This window comes from Gymnogyps californianus, chromosome 11 (assembly GCF_018139145.2).
Source record: "Gymnogyps californianus isolate 813 chromosome 11, ASM1813914v2, whole genome shotgun sequence".
Taxonomy (NCBI): Eukaryota; Metazoa; Chordata; class Aves; order Accipitriformes; family Cathartidae; genus Gymnogyps; species Gymnogyps californianus.
Window position 1 is genome coordinate 4,814,209 of NC_059481.1, and position 23,659 is coordinate 4,837,867.

The 23,659-nt window shown below is 39.7% G+C and overlaps 2 protein-coding genes across 2 annotated transcripts; one reads left to right on the forward strand and one right to left on the reverse strand.

Moving 5' to 3' along the window:
* Positions 1–4,056: 4,056 nt before the first annotated feature.
* Positions 4,057–10,919, forward strand: RPS27L (ribosomal protein S27 like). The gene is made up of 5 exons (XM_050903493.1): positions 4,057–4,068; positions 5,354–5,638; positions 6,137–6,245; positions 8,619–8,729; positions 9,824–10,919. Exons 1-5 carry the CDS (start codon positions 4,057–4,059, stop codon positions 9,850–9,852), a joined length of 546 nt encoding a protein of 181 aa, XP_050759450.1. The 3' UTR covers positions 9,853–10,919.
* Positions 10,920–13,292: 2,373 nt separating this feature from the next.
* Positions 13,293–23,240, reverse strand: LACTB (lactamase beta). Its single transcript, XM_050903333.1, has 6 exons — positions 22,974–23,240; positions 21,874–21,940; positions 19,397–19,587; positions 18,693–19,032; positions 16,862–17,027; positions 13,293–14,403 (listed from the first exon to the last, which is right to left on the reverse strand). The coding sequence occupies exons 1-6, from the start codon at positions 23,238–23,240 to the stop codon at positions 13,860–13,862; spliced, it is 1,575 nt and encodes a 524-aa protein (XP_050759290.1). The 3' UTR covers positions 13,293–13,859.
* Positions 23,241–23,659: the final 419 nt, after the last annotated feature.

The window sequence follows — 23,659 nt, forward strand, 5'->3', positions numbered from 1 at the left end:
CACCCTCTAAATGGGACTGAGGGGCACAAATGTGATTCAACCGCCTAACAGCAGTCCAGAGATACCTGCTTATAAGTGTCTCCCACCTGCAGCCAGATCTATTAGTTATAACCCAGCCTACAACTGTAAAAGGTCCTTTCTCACTTTTTTTTTGTGTTAATTTGGCAAATATATACGCTGAGTTCTGTACAGAATCAAACAAAAGTAGTTTTGAATATTAAAGTTCTGTCATACATGGTTAGCCTCCATATTCCAAGCACACAAAAAATCACTCCATGACATCAACCTACAATTTGATGGGGTAAAATAGGGCTAAACTAGTCTAACGCCTGGCTACTGCCATATTTGTGCAAAGTATTCTGAGGAATCACTCCAAACAAATACCCTCAGCCATTATAAACCTTGAAAAAGCAAAAGCTATTCTGCCTCTATTTTTAATTATTCCAAATCTTCCTTGTTAAGGGTCTCAGTTTGGTGGTGTTCCCGGCCAATATATGTTTGTGATAACAAACCATCAAAAATCCAATGACAGATCTGATGTAAATCTCTGTACAAGGTGAATTCAGTAAGAGCTTGTCATGAACGCTAATCTAACTTCCAGTTAATTGTACCAAAATCTAATTTTATATCATAGATGCTGTGTTGTGAGTCAAGTAAAAATGTCATTGTTTGTTTGATTGAGACCTCTGCAAGACCAGGATATCATCTGATAGAGCAGAATCAAGGCAGCAAAACAAGGATGGGGGGAATTGCCGGTTCTTTTTTTTTCTTTTCACACTTGGAGACCTCTGCCCAGTTCAGGGTGGAATTTGGAAACATGGCTGCTTGGTTCATTTTTGTACTGTATCATTAGCAGTTGGGCTGTTTAGATGTTAAGATGGGTTGTTACAATACTTATTACAAGATTTAAGTTTATAAATGATAATGGCAACCTGGCACTGAAGCAGTCAAACCAAATTGGTTAATTATTTCAGACTGGCATGAATAATCGGATTATATAGGAAACTGCAAATGAAAAACTAATCTCTGAAACATTTCCCTGTATCTGTATTTTCAGAGACATCAGTTTGCTATGTACTGTAATTACGGCCATACTGAAAATTACTACACAATCATATTTCAGCATAGAAGAGAGTAATTTTGGGGTTAATATTCACTCTTGAGTTTTATGGAACAAATAGGCTTCCATATGTCTCCGGAGCAACATGTTTGCGATCGCCATCTGTTACTCAAGAGTAGTTTTATAGAAAAATAATGCAAATTACTTCCCTCTTTAATTACACTGGTGCTTTGCAATATTGCGTTTTGTTCTGATTTGGAAAAGTGCCAGTTTGCCAGATTCAAGGGACAGGTGTTTACTTAACCATGAACTTTAAAAACAAGATATAAAGAGTTACATTTTTTTATTTTCTAGAATATGGAAAAACTGTAATTGTACAATTGTATACCTTGCAACATGTTAGTAAAACTTTGAGGAGTACTATCAAAGCTGTTAAGGCTCAATAACCAAGCCACTATGATACCTGTTTCATGAAAATACTTTGAAGCCCAGTCTTTGTTATTGCACTAAATTGGAAAAGGCAACATTTGTTTTATATTGCATTACAGTCAACTAGATCAACTACAATTAAACATTTCATTTTTTTCTAGTATGGGAGAACCACTGAGGGGAACATGTAGGAAGCAGAAAATGTTTAATACTATGGTTTACCTTTTGTCACTATATAAAAGCGGATAGCACTGTAACAGTGTGATGCTGATTTGTACATTTCAAAAAAGCAGAATTTTAAAACCCTTTACAACTCCTAAATGACTGCCCTAACAGTTTTGCCTGAATACCACAGTTGAAGCTCATCCAATAAACAGATGTTGAGTCCCAACCAAGATACAGCAGAATTCCTGTAGTCACTGAGGTATATGTAAAGTGCATCTGTTAAAGCACTCAGTTTAAGAAAGGCGCTAATACTAATAGCAAAATGCAATTACTCCCTCTATTCATATACAATAAATCCACAGGTCCAAGTCCTACAAAAGATAATCTTATGAAGCAGTCTTGCCCCGAATGCCACCTAGCCACAAATCATTAACATGAGCTTTGCTCCTTAGCTTTTGGACTCTGCTAGCTAATATGATAATATTTTTGATGTATATCTTTAACAACTATGTTTTTGGCAGATGCCTCTGCAATTTATTACTGTTTGATGACCATCATGTGACACTCCTTTAAAAAAAAGTCACTTATTCCCCAGTTCCAGTAAAGACGTCTTTTACTGCAGGTAGATACTTCTATGCTCATTCTACACTTTGTCTTACTGCATTTGATATGCCGATATGTCCTGCTTTTAAGTCCTAGTTTTAAGATCAATGCATAGGTTTAATTTTTGGTCTTTACAGAGAACAGTACTCTCCTTTAGTGATCTAAATGTATGAATTTTCCATATGTATATGCTGCAGAACTTTATATAGAAGAGGTTAAATCAAGTCATTAACTTAAAGTATGTGCAGTTCAATTCCAGAAAGGAAAAACACTGTAAGACTCTTATCTGTAAGTTCCATTAATTTCAAGGTTTGCTATTACAGTAGTTCTAAAAGCGGACCTTCTTCAAGTTCCAGTGCTAATCTAAACTATCTCAGCGTAAGCATATTTAAACCAAATGACTACATGCCATGGTTTACACCATTAATTTATAATCAATTAAAATTATAATACTTAATTCTGCAGTACAGGCAAAACCACAGGCAGACTGTGTTCCAGATCAAACATACCACTTGAAGTGAACCTACTTATTTTGAGTGCAGCTTAGAGTTGGTTAGTGTATGGAAATCTAAACGGTCTTAATGATAGTACTACAGAGACACCCATCTAAACAAACCACTATAAGCATTATTAGGGTGAATTTGTTTTTTTTTAAATCAGTCAATACTCACTTCCTCAGTGACCACAGTCAGTTCAAACGAGGTTTTGTAGTAAATCCCCCAAAAAGCCTGTATTCTTGCAACATCAGATAGCAAATCCTAAGAACCCACCCAAACTCAGCTGCAGAAGGCCACAAATGGAGCAGAACAGAGTAGCACTGGGTGTCAGCGGGCGCTCTGCCACTACCTCCCTCATCGCAGGGAGGGCTTGCTGGCTGTACCAGCCCAGCAGGAGACCCCCACAATGCATGTCATCAGAGACACAGATTCAGCTTTTCAACAGCAAGAGACTGCCACTCGCAATGCAGAAAAAACCCCAACTGTCATTATGTTGTTTTTAAACATCTCCAGATGAGCTTTTGGAAATTTTCTGTTGTCATTCTAGCAGACAGATAATGTTTCTTGTTCTTTTCTCTAAAATGAGATCAAAGTCTTTGTTTGCTGGGAGAAGGCTGGAAAGGGGAAGTCATTCTTAGACCTGAATCTCTGTCTCTGTAGGCCACACCACTGTAGTACAGACTGCATTTCTCTCCTCGTTAACTTGCAACTTAAACTCAGTGCTGCATTTCTGTTTTCTAAAGAGTGTACTTCAAAAAAAGCTTCAATCATAAGATTGAAGGTAATGCATTAGAGTTGACTCATTCAGCAGGTCACTGAACTACAAGCAGTTACGAAAAGGAAATGAATCTCCAAGTAAAACCAAAATAGAGAACCAAACAGAGGAATGTGTCCAAAACACATCCTGTTTTCAGATCGTCCTGTGTACCCCTTCTTCCACAGAAACCAATTTTTAATGTAAACTGTGACTCTGAAGTCTTCCTCAAGCACCAGAGGCTCCTTGCAGGAAAGACATTTAAGAAGGGAAAGCTAGGAGGAAGAGGTGAAGGAGGGCGGCACTTTGTAAGTTCTGGTTTTTTGTTGGTGGTGCTTTATACGTTGTGAAGGTATTTTCTTAAACAAAGAAAAACATAATTCTCCTTCAGATTCCGAATCAACAGGCTTAATAGATTCTCCCCTTTCCCTTCCACTTGCAGATAAATAACATACATTTGAAAAAGACTGAAAGGTAGTAGGAACAGCTAAGACTCAAGAACTGACTGCGCTGATAACTGGTTGATGTTCCTAGCTTCACAAGACGGCATGCAGAGGAAAGTATGAGTCAGAGCCTTTCATATTAAATTCCCCATGATATAACAAGAAATACTTCCAAAATACCTCTATCTGTGTGTCATCGCCACTCCAGCGCGTAAGGAAAAAAATGCTAACATAGCATTACAATGTTACAAGACCATGGTTGTGATGGCGAGAAGAGGAAAACCAATATAATGGCTTGGAGCACTACAACACATGGGTCTATTCTTGCAGAATAATGTAGGGGTTTGGGGTGGGAAGAAAGTATTTTGAAAGTTGTGTACAGTGTCAGCACTGGAGAGGCCATCCCAGCTTTGAGAATATTGTTGTCAGAAGATATGCCTCTATAAAACTTACATCTTCGCTTGTGCTCATGGCAAACTTTTAAAATAATTTTTGCTAAATGCATCAGTTCTCTCTTCAAAAGGGATGTGGCTCAACACGCTGCCCATTGTACGTTTTGGAAGACTTTTCATAATAAGCAATTTTCGTAAGGTCTATTTGTGCCACTTACTGGACTTCTAGTGAATTACACTTTTAAATGTTCCAGGCTTGATTAAATCCAAGAGTCTTTACAGATTATATTTGTGATTATTTTTATTGACTTATAGAAAAAAACACTCAACCTCTTACTAAAAAAAAATCAATGGAAAATGTTTTTTTCATTCCCACTACCTGCAATATTTTTATTTCTCATAGGTTCTCTAAATCGGTTTAAACACATAAATGGTAACTAACAGAAATTCTTCTGCATTCTTCTTTTTGAATGGGGTGGGAAACTGCAAAAGAATATGCACATAGGTACGACTTCACGCAACGTGTCATTTAGTATGAAACAACGTATGAGCGACAATTCAGTCAGCATTTAGTATAAAAGTAGATGGGACTTCTAGATTCCATTCATTACCTGAAAATACCTGTGTCATGTATTAATCTGTTAGAGGGAAAAATGAGCAGATTTTTTGAAGAGAGAACTGCAATCGTATTAAGACTCTGTCTTTCTCTGTGCTTAATCAGTTTTTGAGTGCCAGTGAGAGAAAGCATTGTGGTACTGCCCTGCCATGAACACCGTAATGCCATTATAAAAGGTCTCACGCTGCTTTTTCCTGTAAGTGCCATTTTGTCTGGGAAAGCAGTAGGCGCATTACCGTGAGCTCGTACAAAAATCCTCAACAGGCAGTTAGCTGAACGTGCACATACTCCCTGCACTGACTTCCTAACCAATTAAAGGCAAACAAATCAAGTTGCGTGACGGGAAACGGCACGCTGGCATTTTTGCAAGTACTGCAAACGACGTCCCTGTGAGGCCGAGGCTCCCGCCCGATTTCTGGAAGCCCCTCACAAACCGGCGCCCCACGCCCGCCGCCGGCCCGCCCTGCCGGCGCTCCCGCTCCGGGGCCGGCCAGCCCCGCCCCCCAGCACACACCATAGACCCGAGTCCGCCGGGCGCCCAGAGCAGCTCGAGCTCCGCGCCGCCAGCGCGGCGCTGCCCTCGCGCCCGCCGGAAGCGCGCGGGGAAGGGGCGGGGCGGCGGGGGCAACACGGGGCTGGCGTCGCGGGCGCACGGGGCGGCTCCGCGGCAGACATGCCTGTGAGTTGTTTACCAGCGCCCGCCGGGCCTTTCCGCGGGGCAGAGACCGGGCCAGCGGCCGAGGGTCCGTCCTCGGGGACACCTGGCCCCTGCCCTCGGGCCTCCGTCGCGACGGGACCCGCGCGGGGGGCACCGACTGACAGGAGCCGCCCCGGTACCGCGCGCCGCGGCCTTCGGGGCGGGGGGGGGGGAGCGGAGCGGACGCGCGCCCGGCGGGGACGGGCGGGCGAGCTTGCCACCAGAGCGGGGAGCGGCTGCGGTCGCTCAGGCGTCGCGCCGCTCCCGCCTCGCTGGCAAACGGCGGTACCCCGCCGGCGGCTGCGAAGGCCCGAGAGGGGTCTCGCTGTCCCCGTCACCCTCAGCCCTGCCGGGGAGGTTGGCGCTAGCGCTGCGGCCGTGCTCGGGAACAGACTGAAGGCGGCTTCGCGGCATCCAGTCTGTCCAAGTAGCCGGAGCGCTGTTTAACATGCAGTGCGTTTTTCCTCTTGCCCTACCCAGCTGGCTAAAGACCTAGTGCATCCCTCCTTAGAGGATGAGAAGAGGAAGCACAAAAAGAAACGTCTTGTGCAGAGCCCAAACTCCTACTTTATGGATGTAAAATGTCCAGGTAAATATTTAAAATGTTTGTATCTTACAGAAGGAACGGAACTAATTTTGTATGCCGTTCATCTTCATAAAAGGTCTGATTTTTTTAGTTTTTTTTTTTTTTAATCTAAATGTGATTTATCTGTTCTGTAGAGAAAAAAAGTCTGTATAGTGCTTTGCGGTTTTTTAACAATAAAAGTGTTTTCAACCTTTTTCAAAAGTTAATTTAAACAGTCAGCTTTTTATTTTCTTTTCTGGAGGTCTGGCATGAGAATTTTTTTTTGTTTGGTTGTTGAGGTTTTTTTTCCCTTTATGAAATCCTGGCAGGCAGGGAAAAAAAACCAAACCCTCAGATTTGCATGTATAAGAAGTGAGACTAAATGGATGCTTTAAAGCATCCATGGCACAAGTTTCAAATAGAAGACAACATTGTTTTCCTCCTTTTATAAGTTGGTTGATTCTGGAAGAGCAACCAGAAGAACTTTTCACAAGGATATATACAGGCATACTGGGACTTCACATATAAAGTAAAACATATACAACTGCCTTTTTCACGTGCTACTGTTAAGAAGTAAGCTGACATCTAGCTCACGTGTACAGGGGTTATATTTAAGGTGTTGCCTGTGTCTGCCTTGCACAGATTTTCATTACTTTGGCTCAGAAACATCTGTATAACCAACTTCTTTTATACACTAAAACGTGGGATTTTCTAGCACAATTATAGGAGTATGCTCTACCAGTGAACAGCTTCTTTGATCAGCACAGCTACATCCATATCGAGGCACAGAAATTGTTAAGTGTGGTAACTTATTTCCTAGAAACTACTGCAGTATAAGAAGATTATAGGAGTAAGAAAATGCATAGACTTACTTACAGTAGTGATCATCCTGACTAGAAGCAGGGAATTGTTGCTGTATTCAGGTTTTCTTATTATCTTATTTTTTCTTAGTAGCTTAGATTTCTAAGAAGCTCTGAGACATTGTTTTCCATCTAAAAGTGAGGTAAATTCATTAAAACTGTTTGAAAGTGAAGTGTGGTTACTTTTAAAAAATACATGGTTGAAGGCTAAGCCACTGATTTTTATTTTTTTTTAAACTTTCTTCAAACCAGTGTACATGCATGCATATACTAAGATACAGTTAATGTGAACATAAGCCCATAGGTCATTGGTTATCTTCATTATTGTTGGACTAATTGGTTATTGAGTTTGAGGGATATATAGAGCAAAGCAGGAGAGCTTCAATAATGAGAGTCCTAAGCACGAGGCACTGAAAATATCAGACGGCCTTATGCATCATTCAGTGGTGTTAGAAGTTGCTACCTAGTTACTGAAATGGATTGGGCTTGTTTCCCTGCAAAATCCACAAAGTTAAAAATGCATCAACATGGAAGTTCAGTTCTTGGGGGGAAAACAACATTGCTATGCTTAAATTGTAGCTGCTAGCACCTGTTTGCAAAACGGAGATTTGTGCAGTTACTATTTGTGATTTAAACAAAGCAGAAATCTGTTATTCTAATAGGAGTTCTCTCTACCAACCAGTTCTCTTGTCAGCTTTCTGAGGACCTTCCTCACAACATATATTTTATCTTACCTTTCTGGTCCACACATGCTGAAAATGGAATCTATGCTCACCTTTATCTATTTGTCTATTTTTCTATATCCATATCTAGATTAAATCCTTTACAAGTTTTCTCTCTCCAAAAATTCCTCTTGGTTAACTAAAAATACTTTTCAGGGAAAAGAATGAAAGCAGTGAAAATCCCTTTGTCAAGAGTGATGTCATTCTTTCTTAAGTCATAGAATTTAGAAGTTGTAGACAAGTGTTGCTGATGCCTCTTCTTGCATCTGGAATTAGTGAAGTTATTCTGTGCAAGTCTTCTCGTTTAAATATGCTAGCTTTGTAGAATGCAACCGAGCACGTGCCTTACGTGTACCAATTATTAAACAGAAAGCAAACACAAACTTGAACAGCAGTGTTTATATTCACAGCTGCCAGACTTTGTCAACAGCAACGTTCTACTATTACAAGTTAAATATTTAGCTAGATGGGTGGTTCTGTTCAGCAGCGAAGGCTAGTCTAGAACTCCTCGACATTTTTGCAGGAGACATACTACAGGTAAATTGGGGCTTGTCAGCCATCAGGCTGTGTTGATTTTCATATGGGGAGTCATAACAGTTCCAGTTAACTAACTTGCTTTCATACGCATGTTAGTAAAAGCAAGTACTTCAGACCGCAGTAACAATGTTCTGCTTTGTTTCACTTGGTATGCTGTGTAATGAAATATAGATCCCTTTTTGGACAAGTGTATTTAGAGTATCTGATTCAATTACACATACAATAAAAAAATCATGCTAGAAATACTCAATGGAAAGTTTAATAATGCTGTTTTCCAGGATGCTACAAGATCACCACTGTATTCAGCCATGCTCAGACAGTAGTTCTGTGTGTAGGGTGCTCAACTGTGCTGTGTCAGCCCACCGGGGGGAAAGCCAGGCTCACAGAAGGTAAGGGGCAATGTTTAGCAGCCTAAATATTCCACTTACATAAATGCATTTATGTATTTATAGCCTGCAAATATTTTAGCTTTGATTTTGAAAACTGATACTGGAATGCTTATTTTGCAAATTGCTTAGAGTTGGCTAGTAAAAACATCGTTAATGGGCCCTGAATTGCAAATTTTTCTTCAGATTCTTGTTTCGAAATGGCTACGCAGGTATGCCAGGCAGCTAAGCAGCTTCATTGTGATCAAACACACTTGATTTCAGGTGCTTTGACTTGTTTTCTTTAGCCTATCTGTAATAAATACTGCCTATTTAATTCTGAGCTAAGTTTAAAGCGTTAAAAAGAACCATTAAAGGAGTAGGATACTTTTGCCAGGCTAAAGCAATTCTGTGCCACTGCTAGTCAGTGGTGGCTTGCCTGTTTGTTTTTAAACAGTAGTACTGTAAGGCAGTTCCCTGGCTCATGTTACTTAATCAAAATTTGTTTTGTATAAATTATAAGGGAACAAATAACCACTGGTAATTATATACAGATAACTGGTATAGCACCAGTATCTTGAAATGCAACCCAACGTCTGGGCTATGTGAAAAACACTGGAAACACTCGAGGGTTTAAAAAAACCTAAAGAACAAATCCACGTCTTATTCATGTTTTGTTTAAAGGACAAAAGGTAAATACATATGCAAATTACATGTAGCAGTGCTTATACCATGTGCTACTCTACGGATGTAGTTTATATGAGGACAGAATACCTGAAGTAAGGTTGTTGAGCAGTTGAAAAGGTATCAACACGCCTAGCAGCTGTTTCAGCTTGGGGTTTGTATCACTAAGGGATGGAACAGTAGACTGAAATTTTAAAAGGCATCTGGAAGAAAAGAAATAGTACACCTTAGCCTTATTTTAAGATGAATTATACGACAGCCATGTTGTTCTGGTTGAGTTAGTGGACTCAAAGTGCTAAATCTTCACCTCTTGTGGTACATGAAATTTAAATTTATTGCATGAGTTTTCCTACTTAAGTTGGGTGGGCAATTTTCCAAGGCAGTCTAACAATTTAAGGACTATCCATGTCTATACTCATGTGATTTCTTTACAGGCTGTTCATTTAGAAGAAAGCAACACTGAACACTTCAGCATGTGGTTTTGGATCTGTGTTCCTGAAAGCCTTACCAGTTTAAAAATGCCTGTTAATACAATTTAATTACGACTGATTTTGTAAAAATTACACGCTACTGGTGGCTAATGAGCTGGAATCTCTTTTTCAATAAATGATTTGAAGTGCAAGTTTTTCCTGCAAGTTTGCAGACAACTGAGCTCTATTTTTATAATTTTACTTTTAAACAGTGTATTGTTAATTGCGTGGTGTCATTTAGTATAAAAACCTTGGACTTGCTGCATCCTCTCCTCATGAATCAACTACACCAGTGTAACGTATATGGTGACAGAAACTGCTTAAGAAAGCATTTTGTATACTTTATTACTGCAGCTACCCTAACTGCAACGGTTGCAAAGGCTAGATAGATTTAAAATGGCTCATTTGCTTTCAACATTGCTTTAGTCCCTTTACCGTGTTGAGTAACGTAGCAATAAATAAAAATCTAAAGTTACTCAGTTATGTTCAGCTGTTTTTCTGGAAAGCATAGTTTTTCCCTCCCTCTAATCTGGTCTCAAAACTGCATTTGGTATTCTATACTGAGATTTCTATACCAAAAAAAAAAAAAAGTCTTTTGCAAAACACTGAAAGCATTGAGTATAGAGAAAGTATATGGTATATAAGCAACAGTAAGTCAGCAAACTACACTAACAGCTGTGAATGGTATCCAGTCATTAAAAAAACTAGTACAGCAAAACCATGCATATTTTCAGTATTAAATACTGACATTAAATAATTACCTTTTTGCAATGAGGAAACAGGTTTTTAGTTAGTTTTTAAAAGCCATCCCTTTCTAAATGGCTGTTAAAAAGTGGATTTTGTTTTTTTAAACCATGAGAAAACATTCAACAGTCTTACATGTATCTTATTTTACTAAATAATATCTCAAGTTATGTATCAACATTTCTTTTAAAGTATCAGGTGTCTTGGTGAGCTAATTATTGTTGGGAATTTCTATTTAACCTGTATTCTTTTTATGACTTTTAAAACTTGTACGTTTGTAGTCAATAAAAGAAAACCCCAAAACCTGATATTACAATTTGTTGCATTTGCAAGAGAAGTTTTATTTCAGTTAATTCAAACAGTGACCACTTATAATTACCAGGTGCAAAAAGTAGGTGTTTGATACAGAAATAGATGCACCAATGTAGTATACATGCCTTTTAAGGAAAGTACAGTTTTATGTCAGTGCCATACTGTGTTTTCACAATAAAGGTTAATTTAAGAGTAAGTTTATCAGGAAAGCTGCTCTTAATTGACCAGTTTCCCACACGTAATGCCAGTCCATCAAATAAGTGGTTTCAGAACAAAGATCAAAGTAGCAATATTAATTCACTTGTGACCTGAATACATGTGCTAAGGCCAGATTGATTCCTAGTCTCCCATATCTCTGCCTTCTCTTCCTCTACCCTAAAAGATAAGAACTCATGATTTAAGTAAATACCAAATCAAGGAAAGTCAATGACCCATTTTCCAGGTACTGGAAGATGAAATTCAGACATCATAGCATCTCCAGTACTGTATATGTGACAGCAAAGGTTTTTTAAAAGCCTTAAGTTATGGGGATACGTATGTATCCCAGTATGAAGAACATGGTATGCATATAAAAAGTTGGTGGCTAAACATATTCTGTGAGGGAAGTGAGACACTGTCATTAGTATCTTGGTGTTAGAAATGCCTTAGACACTTCTTACTGTTATTCACTTTCATATATACTTCAAGTATTTACATTTATTAGTGTTTGGTCATATGCAGACAAGCATAACGGTAAACCTATGCCTTCTACATTCTGAATCTTTGTCTAAACCCAAACACAATGATCAGTGAGTGAAACTTGTTTTCTCTGAAATATGCAAAATGGTTTTCAAGAACAGTAAATACCATTTGCAAAACAGATGCATCATACAAGAAAAGTATGTTATAAATCCTAAAATAACGGTATTATTACTTTTCAGATTTTCTATATTTAAAACATTGTATTTGGTCTATTTCTATTCATGTATTCTTCAACATGAAAACAACTCAGAACTACTTACTCTTGTTCCCTGTGTAAAACGGGCAATGACTTCTGCTGCTGCACGTTTACCCAGCTAGTAGGTGCTCAAGACTGGGGGGGGTGTGGGGTGTGGAAATGTTGCTATTGTAGAAGACGCTCAGCTCCAGTACTTCTGTATTGGAACTGTCAAACAGAATCAGAGACTTCAGTGGAAGAACACATAATTTATTGCCTGACCAAATGAAAGTTTATTCAGAAAGCTTCTCTCTGTTGTCTCTACTGATTTGATATTCTTGAGATAAAGACAACCCGTTATTAATGAATGAAAGAGTGAAATTTTGGTCAGTGGGCCAGAAAACCCAAGCAAATAGTTTAGGTGTAAGCTTTTACTGTTTTAAGGCACAAGAATGATTATAATTATGAAGAGTGCTAAACCAGTCCTACTAGCTTCAATTAAAAATGTAGGTAAAACACTGACACCTCAAAATACTAAATTTCCTGGTTTGTCAGTCCTAGGTAATAAATGTTATCATCATAGGCATACTGGGAACAGAGATGACAGCATGTTGTTTCATCACAGGGCAGGTAACAACTATGAAGTTAACACTAAAAGCAATAACTTGGGAAAGAGGCAGGTAAGGCTACCTTCTGCTAGCTGTTATCTAAGACATCTTGCTCCTTATATTCAGAGAAGCAGAGCTGCTAAACAGTGCAGGGATGTAAGTATTCAAACCTTTCCTGAAAGATATTTTGTTTTGTCTCAGCCTGGAAATACTGTCTGATGTAACTGCAGGGGAAGTGGGGTGGGGGTAAATCTTGAAGATCATGGAGATATTCCATGCCATTACGGAATATATACAATTAACATCTTCAGATGTTATTGTATTCCTATAGTAAAACTGAAGATTAGAAAATGCTTCTTTGGAACTCTATCACAATTTCTTGTTCAGCCTTGTGCAAAAGTAACTCATTGAGGCAGGTCTCCAAATGGAAAAAAAGATGGTTTTCAAAAAAAACTCTCGAAGTCTGTGAGACTTCTACTACTGGCTTCAAGAATGGGCTTTAAATTTTATTGAGTTATTTGAGTTCCTAATTCCTATATCTAAAGGAATATCTACATTACAGAATACAGTGCCATTTCTGGCTACCAAAGTTAGCATGTGTATGATTCAAAAACAATGAGACAGTTTGACAGCTCACCATGTTGTGCTATTTGGGCATATTCGACTGTGGAAATAATACCCTTAGTTCACTAGTAAACTAGTTTCACACATTCTCTGTGTCCAATAAAAATGGAAGAGAGGACATCTAAATAACAAAAAGATTTTTTACTTACATTACTCTAAGCTTCATTCTTTTCTAATTCTTAAAAATCCACAGCTCTGACAAAAGCGTACTTCTAGTATCAATCTGCATTCTGGAGGTAGCTTCAAGATTTGGGTTTTGTTGGGGTTTTTTTGCTTTTTAAGCAAATAAAGCACTATGTGAAAATAGAAAAATCAACAGTAAAACCATTTTTCTTTAAAAATGAATACTGAACAGTTTTGGCAGACTGGAACTGTGAGAATAACAAATTACATCTTTGTGTGCTCAAATCAAGATGTGAAATTTTTCAAAAGCTTATCATTTAAGGTAGATAATTTGTTGTACTTCTCCGTGCAAGAAACCAATGCTAGTTTTTTTAATCTTGGTCAAGTGCTTGGCTGGATTCAAAAAAACCCTGCTAATATAATGATAATTTACACAGGTACTACAGGACGTCAAATTTGACTGTTACATTCTCCTTTTCTGTAAGTTAGGAACTTCCCTGAGAGATGAATTCCAGTTACACATAAGTTTAGCACCACTAGCAGAAGTTAATTAAGTGAATTTTTGATGCTTTTTCTTCACGTACTTTTAGTGATCTCAGAGTCCAATTCACCCTTCTCCTTTTTTCTTTTTCATGTTTCAGTACAGTGAGTTCAGTTACACGTATCTCTTTTTTTAATCTATATATTGTGCCCATTTTTCTTTATCAAATTCCCTTGCAATCTTTAAGGCAGTGCTGTTGAGTGAAACTGATTGCATATTACAGATAATACTAACAATCACTCCTCTAGGTGGTGCCACTAGCCCAGTATCTATAGCTTCAGAGTCCAGCTCTTCAGGAAGAATTAGGAGGACGCTACTTGCTCCCACTGCACCACCCGTATGAGATGCATAGTGTCTCTGCTGTCTGCAACAGCCATATTGTTGTTTTTTCTCTACTACAGCCCAAGCCATTGCGTATTTACCATCCCTGTCCCACGACACTTCCGTTTTTGGCACTGGGGTCCACATCATTGCAACTGTGTCTGGTTTGAGGTACCCAGGAAGAAGTTTGCCATTAGTGTTTTTAAATTGTCCGGCTTGATAACTGTACAACAAGGCATTTCCAAATTTCAGAAGGTCCCCTACTGACGACAGAAAGCCACCACCAGCCCACTTGTAAGAGTTGTCCACATACGGCGCGTTTACCAGCCGTCCCTTTTTGTTGTAAACATAACACCTAGAATTCAAGAAAATTCAACTTGTCATTCTCAGATACTATGCACAACTATTTTAAGCTGCCCTACCTTAAAAGAGCAAACTGAGCATATATTAGCTTGTTCTCATGAAACTTTAGAATTTTTTAAAATATATTTTTCTTAAATATATTTCTTGCAGAAAAATCAAGAAGAAATTCAGACAGGAAAACAAAAATGAAGGTGACTTCTTAGGTTAGAAGCTTAGTTTCAATAAAAGTACTAATCCTTCTACTTACGCTTAGGACATACTAAGAGCAAAGGCAATATACAAATAAGAGACGTGACAGAAATCTATAGATCAGCCAGCACAGGATTTTTCTTAAATCCCTGTACTAGTTAAAGTGTTTTAAGAAAGAGGAATCCTACAACTACCCCATGATTATCAGACACTGAGCTGAAATTTCACTGAAGCCTTAGGTGACTGCTCTGAGACAGTAGTTTCCATTTATGATGGATTTCCCCCCACTTCACCATTACAGTTGCCATATACTACTACAACTGAATATTCTGGAACTACTAAGAAAAGTGAGAAGCATGAAAGAGTCTTGCAAAACCTGTCATTAAAATACAAATTAGAAACTACCAACCAGAATTGCAGAATGAACTATCAGGAACAACACAACAGGAGTGCACACTGAATTATGCTTTTGAAAGAAACAGTCCAATCATGACTGGATTCATTTCAAACAACATATGAAAAGGAATGTTGAATAACTATACAATCTGATGAATTTCAGCCTTTGGCCTTTAGACCAGAAGAGGTCCATGTACTACTTGGAGAGCTGTGAAAAGGAACCACCAAAAAAAAAAAAGGGGGGGGGGGGGGGGAATGGGGGGGTGGGCGGGGCAGGGCAGGGCAGGACAGGGCAAGCGTACTATCAAACAGTACAGAGATACATTCCCTATCTAGTCTGCACTTATATTGGGGAACTTCTGAAAGCCATAATACTGAAAATCAGAGGTTGAAGCAAAGGAAGAGACACAAATGGTCCAAGACTACCATCAACTCTGCCAGAGACTTGATTATCTCGGTGTCCCTATAGTCAGTTTTTCAATCACAATAAAAACTGTTACAAAGATGCTGAAATGCTTGACTTACACCTCTAAAAGATCTAGAACATGAATTTTTAAACATTTTCATGTCAGTGAAGTATAGCATAACCAAACCATTAAACAAACCACAACATGTCAATATGTTCTAGTTTGAGGCACCAAGCTAGCTATTTGTGGAAGCAAAACCATCACATTAGCATATCAGTTTTGCTTAACAATAAATAGCCCATAAAAAGACCCTCAAAATAGCGTCTGTCCCAATTCTTTCATCCCTACCATATTTCAGTTTATAAAAGGGTTAATACACACACACATATATATTTAAAAGAACTTGACTGTACAAGCTTGATAATTTATGAGAACATCACTAGCATCCAGATCTACAGCCAGAAGAGCCTCTGAAAATTTGCAAGCAAAATAAATACCAGCACAAAGCATTTTAGAATACAGCAGTAAAGCTATCCCTAAAACATTACAAACTCCTGTGTCTATGTACACACACACACACTCTTTAAATATACACTTATATGCAAGGACTATAAACCTTGGATTCAACATGTTCATCACCATTTTCATTCTTTGAGAGCATTTTAGAAGCCAAACTTTTAAAAAGTTCGAGTCTCGTTTTCATAAGACATTTTCCTTAACCTGCTTTTATGATTCAGTTAGAATTCTTCTGCACCAAAATTTAACAGGTCAGTCAATAAATCAATTTCAGAGCCCAGACAGGTAGGTCAATAAAATAAGACTGGAGAGAAAGACAAGAAACTCTGCCCTTATCCACTATATTGGAACAGATTATGCAGTTACATTAATTTCTCTGGTAGTTTTTGGGGTTTTTTTGTGTTTGTTTGGGTTTTTCTAGTTAATAAAAAGAAATCAATTGGTAAAGCATGTTCTGTGTTAAATAGAATTTTAATTCGGGTTAAAATTGATACTACAATTTAATTTATGAAAACCTTCTGTTACTGTGAGACTGTTACAATTCCACAGAACTCTTAAAAGGTCAGTATATTAAGCAAACCAAGGCAACTATATATTCTAACAATCTCCTAGTTACTCCTTTATTTTACTCTATTTACACTTACCTGCTTATTTGTATCCAAAATAAATGCAAACTTCAAAGTCACCCCTGCCACTCCCCCCCCATATACTCTTATAACAGGAAATACATATTTCCTATTCTGTAATTTTACATGCTAATTACAGAAACAATACCATAATGCTGACATAAAATCAGTTACATGACTAACTTTGAAATAACAAAACCCACTTCATTTAAAAGCCTGGAAAAAAAAAATTCACACATTCTTAATTCAGTCAGCTTAACAGAGATAGAAAGAGCAACAGTTGTTGTGGGAAAAAAAAAGTTTCATCCTTGTTTACCTTGCTCTGTTATATATCATTGCTTCATTGTCATCTAGTACAGTTGACAGCATATCCAAATCATGAAACATTTTTAGCATATAATCTGTAAATTTTTGTCCTGAAACTCTCTCCACAACAGCGCTTAACAGAGTAAAGCCATATGTTGAATACAAGAACTGACTACCTTGAAGAAATACAATGAGAAAGGGAGGGGGGGGAAAAAAAGTTAGCTGCATGATGCTTAAATGGAATCTGAAAGATAAAATTTAAGTAATCACATGTGCAAATAAAACTATATACAGCAATGAATAATCAATTAAAAGACACCCCCTCCACTCCCATTTTAATATGATGTGAATCACAAGCTTATGATACTGGGCCCTAGGAATTTCTGTACTGCAGCAGACACAGATGCTTGCTAAGTGCAGGTAGCTCTGAGAATAGCGCTAAAAAATTTTCAACGATCTGCATGCACAGCTAGGTTTCACACCAAGATGTGAAGACTGACATTTAACATCTTTTCCATAAGATTTACCATACCAGTTCTAACAAGGATGTCTGGATTTGGAAAGCTGAAGCAAACCATAACATTACTTCTTAAAAGATGCTCATCTACTGTGACTTGTTTGTGTGTCTATACCCTAGAGATGGAAAGACAAGGGTAGTACTCGCTCAAGGTTTTCAAAGGTCTTGATCACATTAATCATAGTGTTTCTAGTTCTAGTTTTCTAGTTCTAGAATATCCTGAAAGATTATATGAACACTAACATGCGTATTATTTAAGACAACATAATTTATTTACAAAACATTTTTAAAAATCTCATTCTTGTGCTAACACCTTTTATGAAACATCTACATATCAAGCAACTGCTGAACTGCCTACAGTCAAGACACATCTCACTTGAAATGGTTCCTAGAACTCTCCAAGATGGTAAGTGGTTAATTTGTCCCCTTTCCTACCCCTCTCCCCTTAAATGCACATTATTTACTGTTCATCAGCAATGCGTATCATTCGCCTGTTAACATAACTCATTTAGAACTTACACCTGAAGTTCCTCAAAGTCCTTTCTAGAATTAACTTAAATAATTCCAACAATAAATAACCTCAATATTTCTGTGATTCTATGGTCTTTCTGTCAAATTTTTTAGCTCTGGTTTAGTGCCTCACTAAAATTTTTCACTTTTGGTTCGTATCTAGAAGGCCCAGAGCATGAATACAGCAAGTCGGTATCCACTTACGAAATACTTTGTAGATACAAATTTGTTACCAAAATTATAATCTGCTTTAGCATTTATAAATTCAGTAACTGGTACGTTTCATAGCACTTACTGCATTACTTAGAGCTCCTGGGAGAGAAGTCTTATTTCTGCCTGAGGTCCCACTTTCTCTTCTCCCCTGCATTATCTGGGACTCTTTGTATTACCTTTTAATTCTTGGCTACATCACATTTTGAACCTGCTGGATTATGGTGCAGATACACCATTAGAAGGTATCTACATCAGCATAATTCTTTAAGTTAGTAGATTGGTAAAGATACCTATGAAAGACTGTTATCTAAAATTGAACTGATAAAATCCTGATCAGTTCAGTCTTCAAAAGTTACATCAGTTTTAAGACAATTACATGATCAGATGGTTTATGCAGAACAGCCCAAATACTTCTCTGTTGAGCTTTTAATGGGGCACAAGAAGAAAAAAAAAGGGGGGAGGGGGAGGGAAAACAGAACAAAACAAAAACCCTACACAAACACTCTCTACTGGACTTTACTATCCTCACTGCATGTAAAACAATTTGAAACAAAAATTTCACCATAAAAATACATTTTGGTCTAAATGAATAGAAACTCACCTGGTTTAAAGAATAAAGGATCATTTTTAAATATCTTCAGTGATTCAATCACGCTTTCAAATTTTTCCTTCAAATAATACTCTTCTTGCTCAAATTCCTTGTCTCTCCTGCCAGGTTTTGAATTTCGGCTTTTTACCTCACCTTCATGTTCTTTTCTCGGTTTGACAGAATCAATCTTTTCAATCCCTTTGCCTTCTTTTTGTTCTTTATCCTGATAGGGTTTTGTTAGTTTAAATGCTCTGTTTGCCTTTTCCTTTTCTTCCTTTACTTTTGTAATATCTTTTTCATAGTGACGAATCCCACTCAAGTGTGAAACTAACAGTCTTGTAGTAATAGCAACCTAGGTAGAAAGGACAATATTTAAATGTGAGCTCTCTTCATTAACAATATGATGCACACTAAATCACCAGAAAAGTAAAATTCAACATGACAAGGAACAGACAAAGATATAAGACCTTTTAAGTATCATGTATTAAACCCAGTTAAAATATATATATATATATGCGTACACAACACACTTGATATAAAACTGAAGATCCAAATTTCCAGTGTTGCTTTTTTAAGCAGCAAACATCGGTACTTGTCTAAAAGATTTTTGGTGTTTTACAGGAATATAGGTCCAGATACAGGCACCTGTACACATATGGCTGTGCAATGACAGGAACAAAACTCCAGAAAAGTGTTACCAGTAAACAATTACATACCTTTTCACCCTCGTAGACTTTTTCTGGAAATTCAGGGACATATTTCTGCACTGGAGCATCTAAATCCAGTTTCCCCTCTTCCCACAATTTAGCAACAGCCATCATTGTAAGACATTTGCTAATACTAGCAATTCGCATGATCGTCTCTGGCTTACATACTACACGATTCTCTACATCAGCATAACCCAAACCTTTAAGAAAATAAAAACACTGTGGTAAATATTTTGCCTAGAGACATACTGAATTAATTATTTGCAATGAATTAGATTTACTCGCTCCTTAAAATGTTTTTCCTCTACCTAAACTGGGACATGAAGCATTGGACTATCCCTGCTCCTCCTTCAATTAAGTTAATAACATTTTAATATAGTAGGAACAGTTAATCAAAGCCCATTGTATTGGCCAATGGCATCCCAAGTTACTGATTAAGACTACAAAACAAACCTAATGATAAACAAGACTGAAGATTAAGCCAAAACTTACACTCCTGAGGTCAAATATTCAATGTAGAAAGACTAAAAAGACCAAAACCTAGACTGTAAAATAACTGACCAACAGTCATAAATACTCCTTTTATTGTTCTGAATTAATGGTTGAAACAGTAAAGGGTCTTATTTTATCAGTACAGAAATCGAGAAAGGAAATCACTCACAAACTCATAGCAATTACCGAAGCTGTAAAGCTTCACAAAACAGTGGTGTTACACACTATGTTTCAACATCACTCAGCACAACTTCAATTAAAAGACAGCTTAATGGTCCCCATACCAGTGTTTTCCTATGTAACCAACCCACAAATCTGGTAGCAAGAACTGGAACTAATAAGGCATTATCAAGCTCCCATACTAGTCTTCAGTTTGAGCTAGGTCTGAAGAAATTGTGCAAGTGATGTTGCAGCATAAAAAGCAATGAAATGCAGTAATGACATATTTTCAGTTTTCAGTACAAGCAAGGCCTGCAAGAAATGCACGTCTGTCTATATAAACCTGTAGTCTAATAATGAACTACTCAGAAAAAAAACCCTTGCCAAAATACAAGAAATAAAGCAGATGACATGTCAGTTGCCCAAGACCCTTTCTTTTATGTAAAGTTGCTACTCAAGTGCTTGCATGGTGCTTGTGAATGCAGATGCTGTACCCCTCAGTGAAAAAACCTTCCAAATCTCAAATCACTCCCATCAGTTTGGCAAGAAAGCAGGTTTAGTACCATGGTCACAGAATACATGCAACTTACACCTGTTCCTATTCCCCCCCCGCCATGAAGAAGGGAGGAAGACAACAAAATGAGCCAGAAGTCTGCTAGAGGAATGTTACCCACCTCCCAGCTGCCTTACTCAAGGCAGTGTTGTTCTCTATATCCATATGCAGCAGGTTATAGAAAGCTCTACCATGGCTTATGCTCCCACATGTAGTTGTCTTGCTACTGGATCTGGCAGTCCTGGTGATAAACCACAACCCTGGCACTAGTTCCCTCAGGCACTTTCCTGCATGTCAAGGAAGGGATTCTGCACAAGTCTTATAAAAACTTCTGCTTTCGTTGCTAGGTAATTTGAGACCAGAAAAAGCTATCCGATTTGAGAAAGTTTGTGATTAAGTTTCTAGCACAATTTTCTTATTAGGCCACATTACAAAAGTTACCAGTGGCTCTCCAACTCACTTCTGTTATGATGAAAGAGAAATGAAAACCTATAATCAGCTTTATACATATATAAAAGCTAATGCAACAACAGACCGCCAGAAGAAAGTTAGTAACAGTCTTTTTTACAAAGATTTTTTTTTTCCAAATTCTCTAACACATTCATGAAATATGTTGCCATTTACTACTACCATTTAAGTTGTCCAAAAAACCCAAAACATGTTATGAAAGTGTTTCTGAAAACAGACACACAGTTTGGTGATTTTTTTAAATAAACATCAAATGTCTACGTGATATGAGCAGTACTAACAGACTCTTAAAACTAAACTGTGTAACCAGAAAAATCATTTGCAATTTCTGGAAGGAGGACACATGTTACATCTCAGCACCTTCCCAGTAAAAATGTACACCTCGGCCCATAAATGGGAGACAGATCACCAAATATGAGCCATTATTACTTTGACTATTAAGTAAGTTCCTGTGGGGACAGTTCTGTACCTTCTATATACAATTCTACCAGATCACTGTACAGCTGTATGCCTAGAGTATAAGTATATTCAAAGACCAATCTGACAAATTAATGGAAGAAAGGTTCTTAAACATAACTGTTGAGATATACTAGCACATTCAGGAAGTTAATAAATTATTGATTCCTGGAAATTACTGAAGTTTACCAAGGCAAGTATCACTTCACACTCCACAGGCACCTGTTTCTGGCCACTGTCTGGAGCTGGGACATCAAGTGGATGAAATCCCAGCCTGATCAGTGTGTCCGAATTGTTCATTTTTAAAATGTTCATCGCTTCCCAACAGCATGCACAACTACTACTCCCATATACTAACCTTCTGACCAGACTTCCTTTCCATCTACAGAAACCCCAACTAGTACACCTGGGATTCCTGCTTCATCCTGTCAAAAAAATAGACAGAAGACATTAAGAAGGATCTTTACAGTTAAAAAACACCTTCTCCCAAACCCTAAAAATGCAAAAGCAATCCTACAAATACACCTGCGTATTGTTGTCACATTACAGTTGAAATTTTGCTAAATATTAGTTGGGCTGAACTGGTATAAACTGCTTTCGAGAAGCAAAATTTTAATCCAGCAACTAGGAAAAATATATCTAACAACAATAATAATTTAAAGAAAATAATTTATTTAATAATTGAATTAAATTAGCAACAGGACATGCACGAAAAACTGACTAGAAATAAAACATTACAGAGTTAATAGGCAACACGCAAACTGCATCATCTATTAGCAAGTAGAATTTCAAAGGAGGTTTAGTGAGATTTTCAAAGTAACTACAACGTGTGTTTTAAACAATCCCCTTGTCTCTCCCTCCTTCCTACAGCCTGTAACGCCTTCCCCTGTTCTCAGATACCCCGTACTGCACCATACTTTCACCAGCTCGCCACATCAAGCTCTGCCTGGCCTAAGCTTCCCGAGCACCGACAGCCTTCACTGACACTACATTAAGAAGAAAAATAATGAAATATTCCGTAAGACGGCTACCGTCACATTCAGCGATTCATCTGTGATCGCTGGGCGGGAACCCAACGAGTATCCGCAGGAGCTGCGGGCGGGGCGGAGGCCGTGAGCGCCCGCGGCGGGACAGGACGGGGCGGGCGAGCGGGCGGGAGCGGCTCCTCACTGGAGAGCCAGCGGCTGGGGATGAGCCCCGGCAGCTCGGCGGGGTTCGCCCTCCTCCTCCAGCCGCCGGGCGGCTCCTCACAGCACGGCGCGCACCGCACGCCTGGCGGGGCCCCCCAAAAACGTTCCCCCCGCGCAACGCCTGACCGAAATCTCTTGCAGCGATCGCGAAGTCCACGGGAACGAGAGACAAGCCCATCTCCCCCCTCACGGAGGCGAGGGCTGGCTCGCACAGCACCAGACGCGGGGTCAGACCCCCGGCTCCCTTTCAGCCCCGCTCGCTCAGCACCTTAATCCTCCGCAGCAGGTCCCTGCTCCTCTCGATGGCCGCGCCGAAGCCCCGAGGGGGCGGCAGCGGGTTCGCCTCCGCCTCCTGCCCGCCGTCAGCCTCGCAGCCCGCCGGCGTCGGCACCTTCACCCCCAGCGCCAGCCCCAGCGCCAGCCCCCAGCCCCAGGGCCGCGCCCCGGCACCGCCGCCCCCTCGCCGGGGCGCCGACAGCCGCCCGGCCCGCCCGGGGGCCGCCGCCCGCCGCAGGGCCCGCGCCAGGCCGTACATGGCCGCTTCGCGCCTCCTCGCCACCGCCTCACCGGGTGCCCGCCAGGCAGCTCCGGCCGCTCCCGAGCGCTCGCTCGGCCGAGCTCCGAGCGCATCGAGCGAGGGCAGCCGCTCGTCTCAGGGCGTAGCGTGGCTCCGCGCCCGGTAGCGGCGGGGCCGGGGCCGGGGCCGGAGCCGGCGAGGCAGGCGCGGCCCCGGAGCCCCGGCCAGGGCGCGGCAGGCCGCAGAGGCTGCGCTTCCCAGCGCCCCGCAGGGCCCCTCCCGAGGGACGGCGGCGGCGGGACCCTTCCGGCGTGCCGCGCTCGGGCGGCCGCCGCGCTGTCGGGAAGCGAGCGGAAAGCGGTGGCGAGGACGACAGCGCAACTCGCTCTTCCGCAGACTGGATTAACTGCGGGTTAACAACGGGCTCGATCTGACGA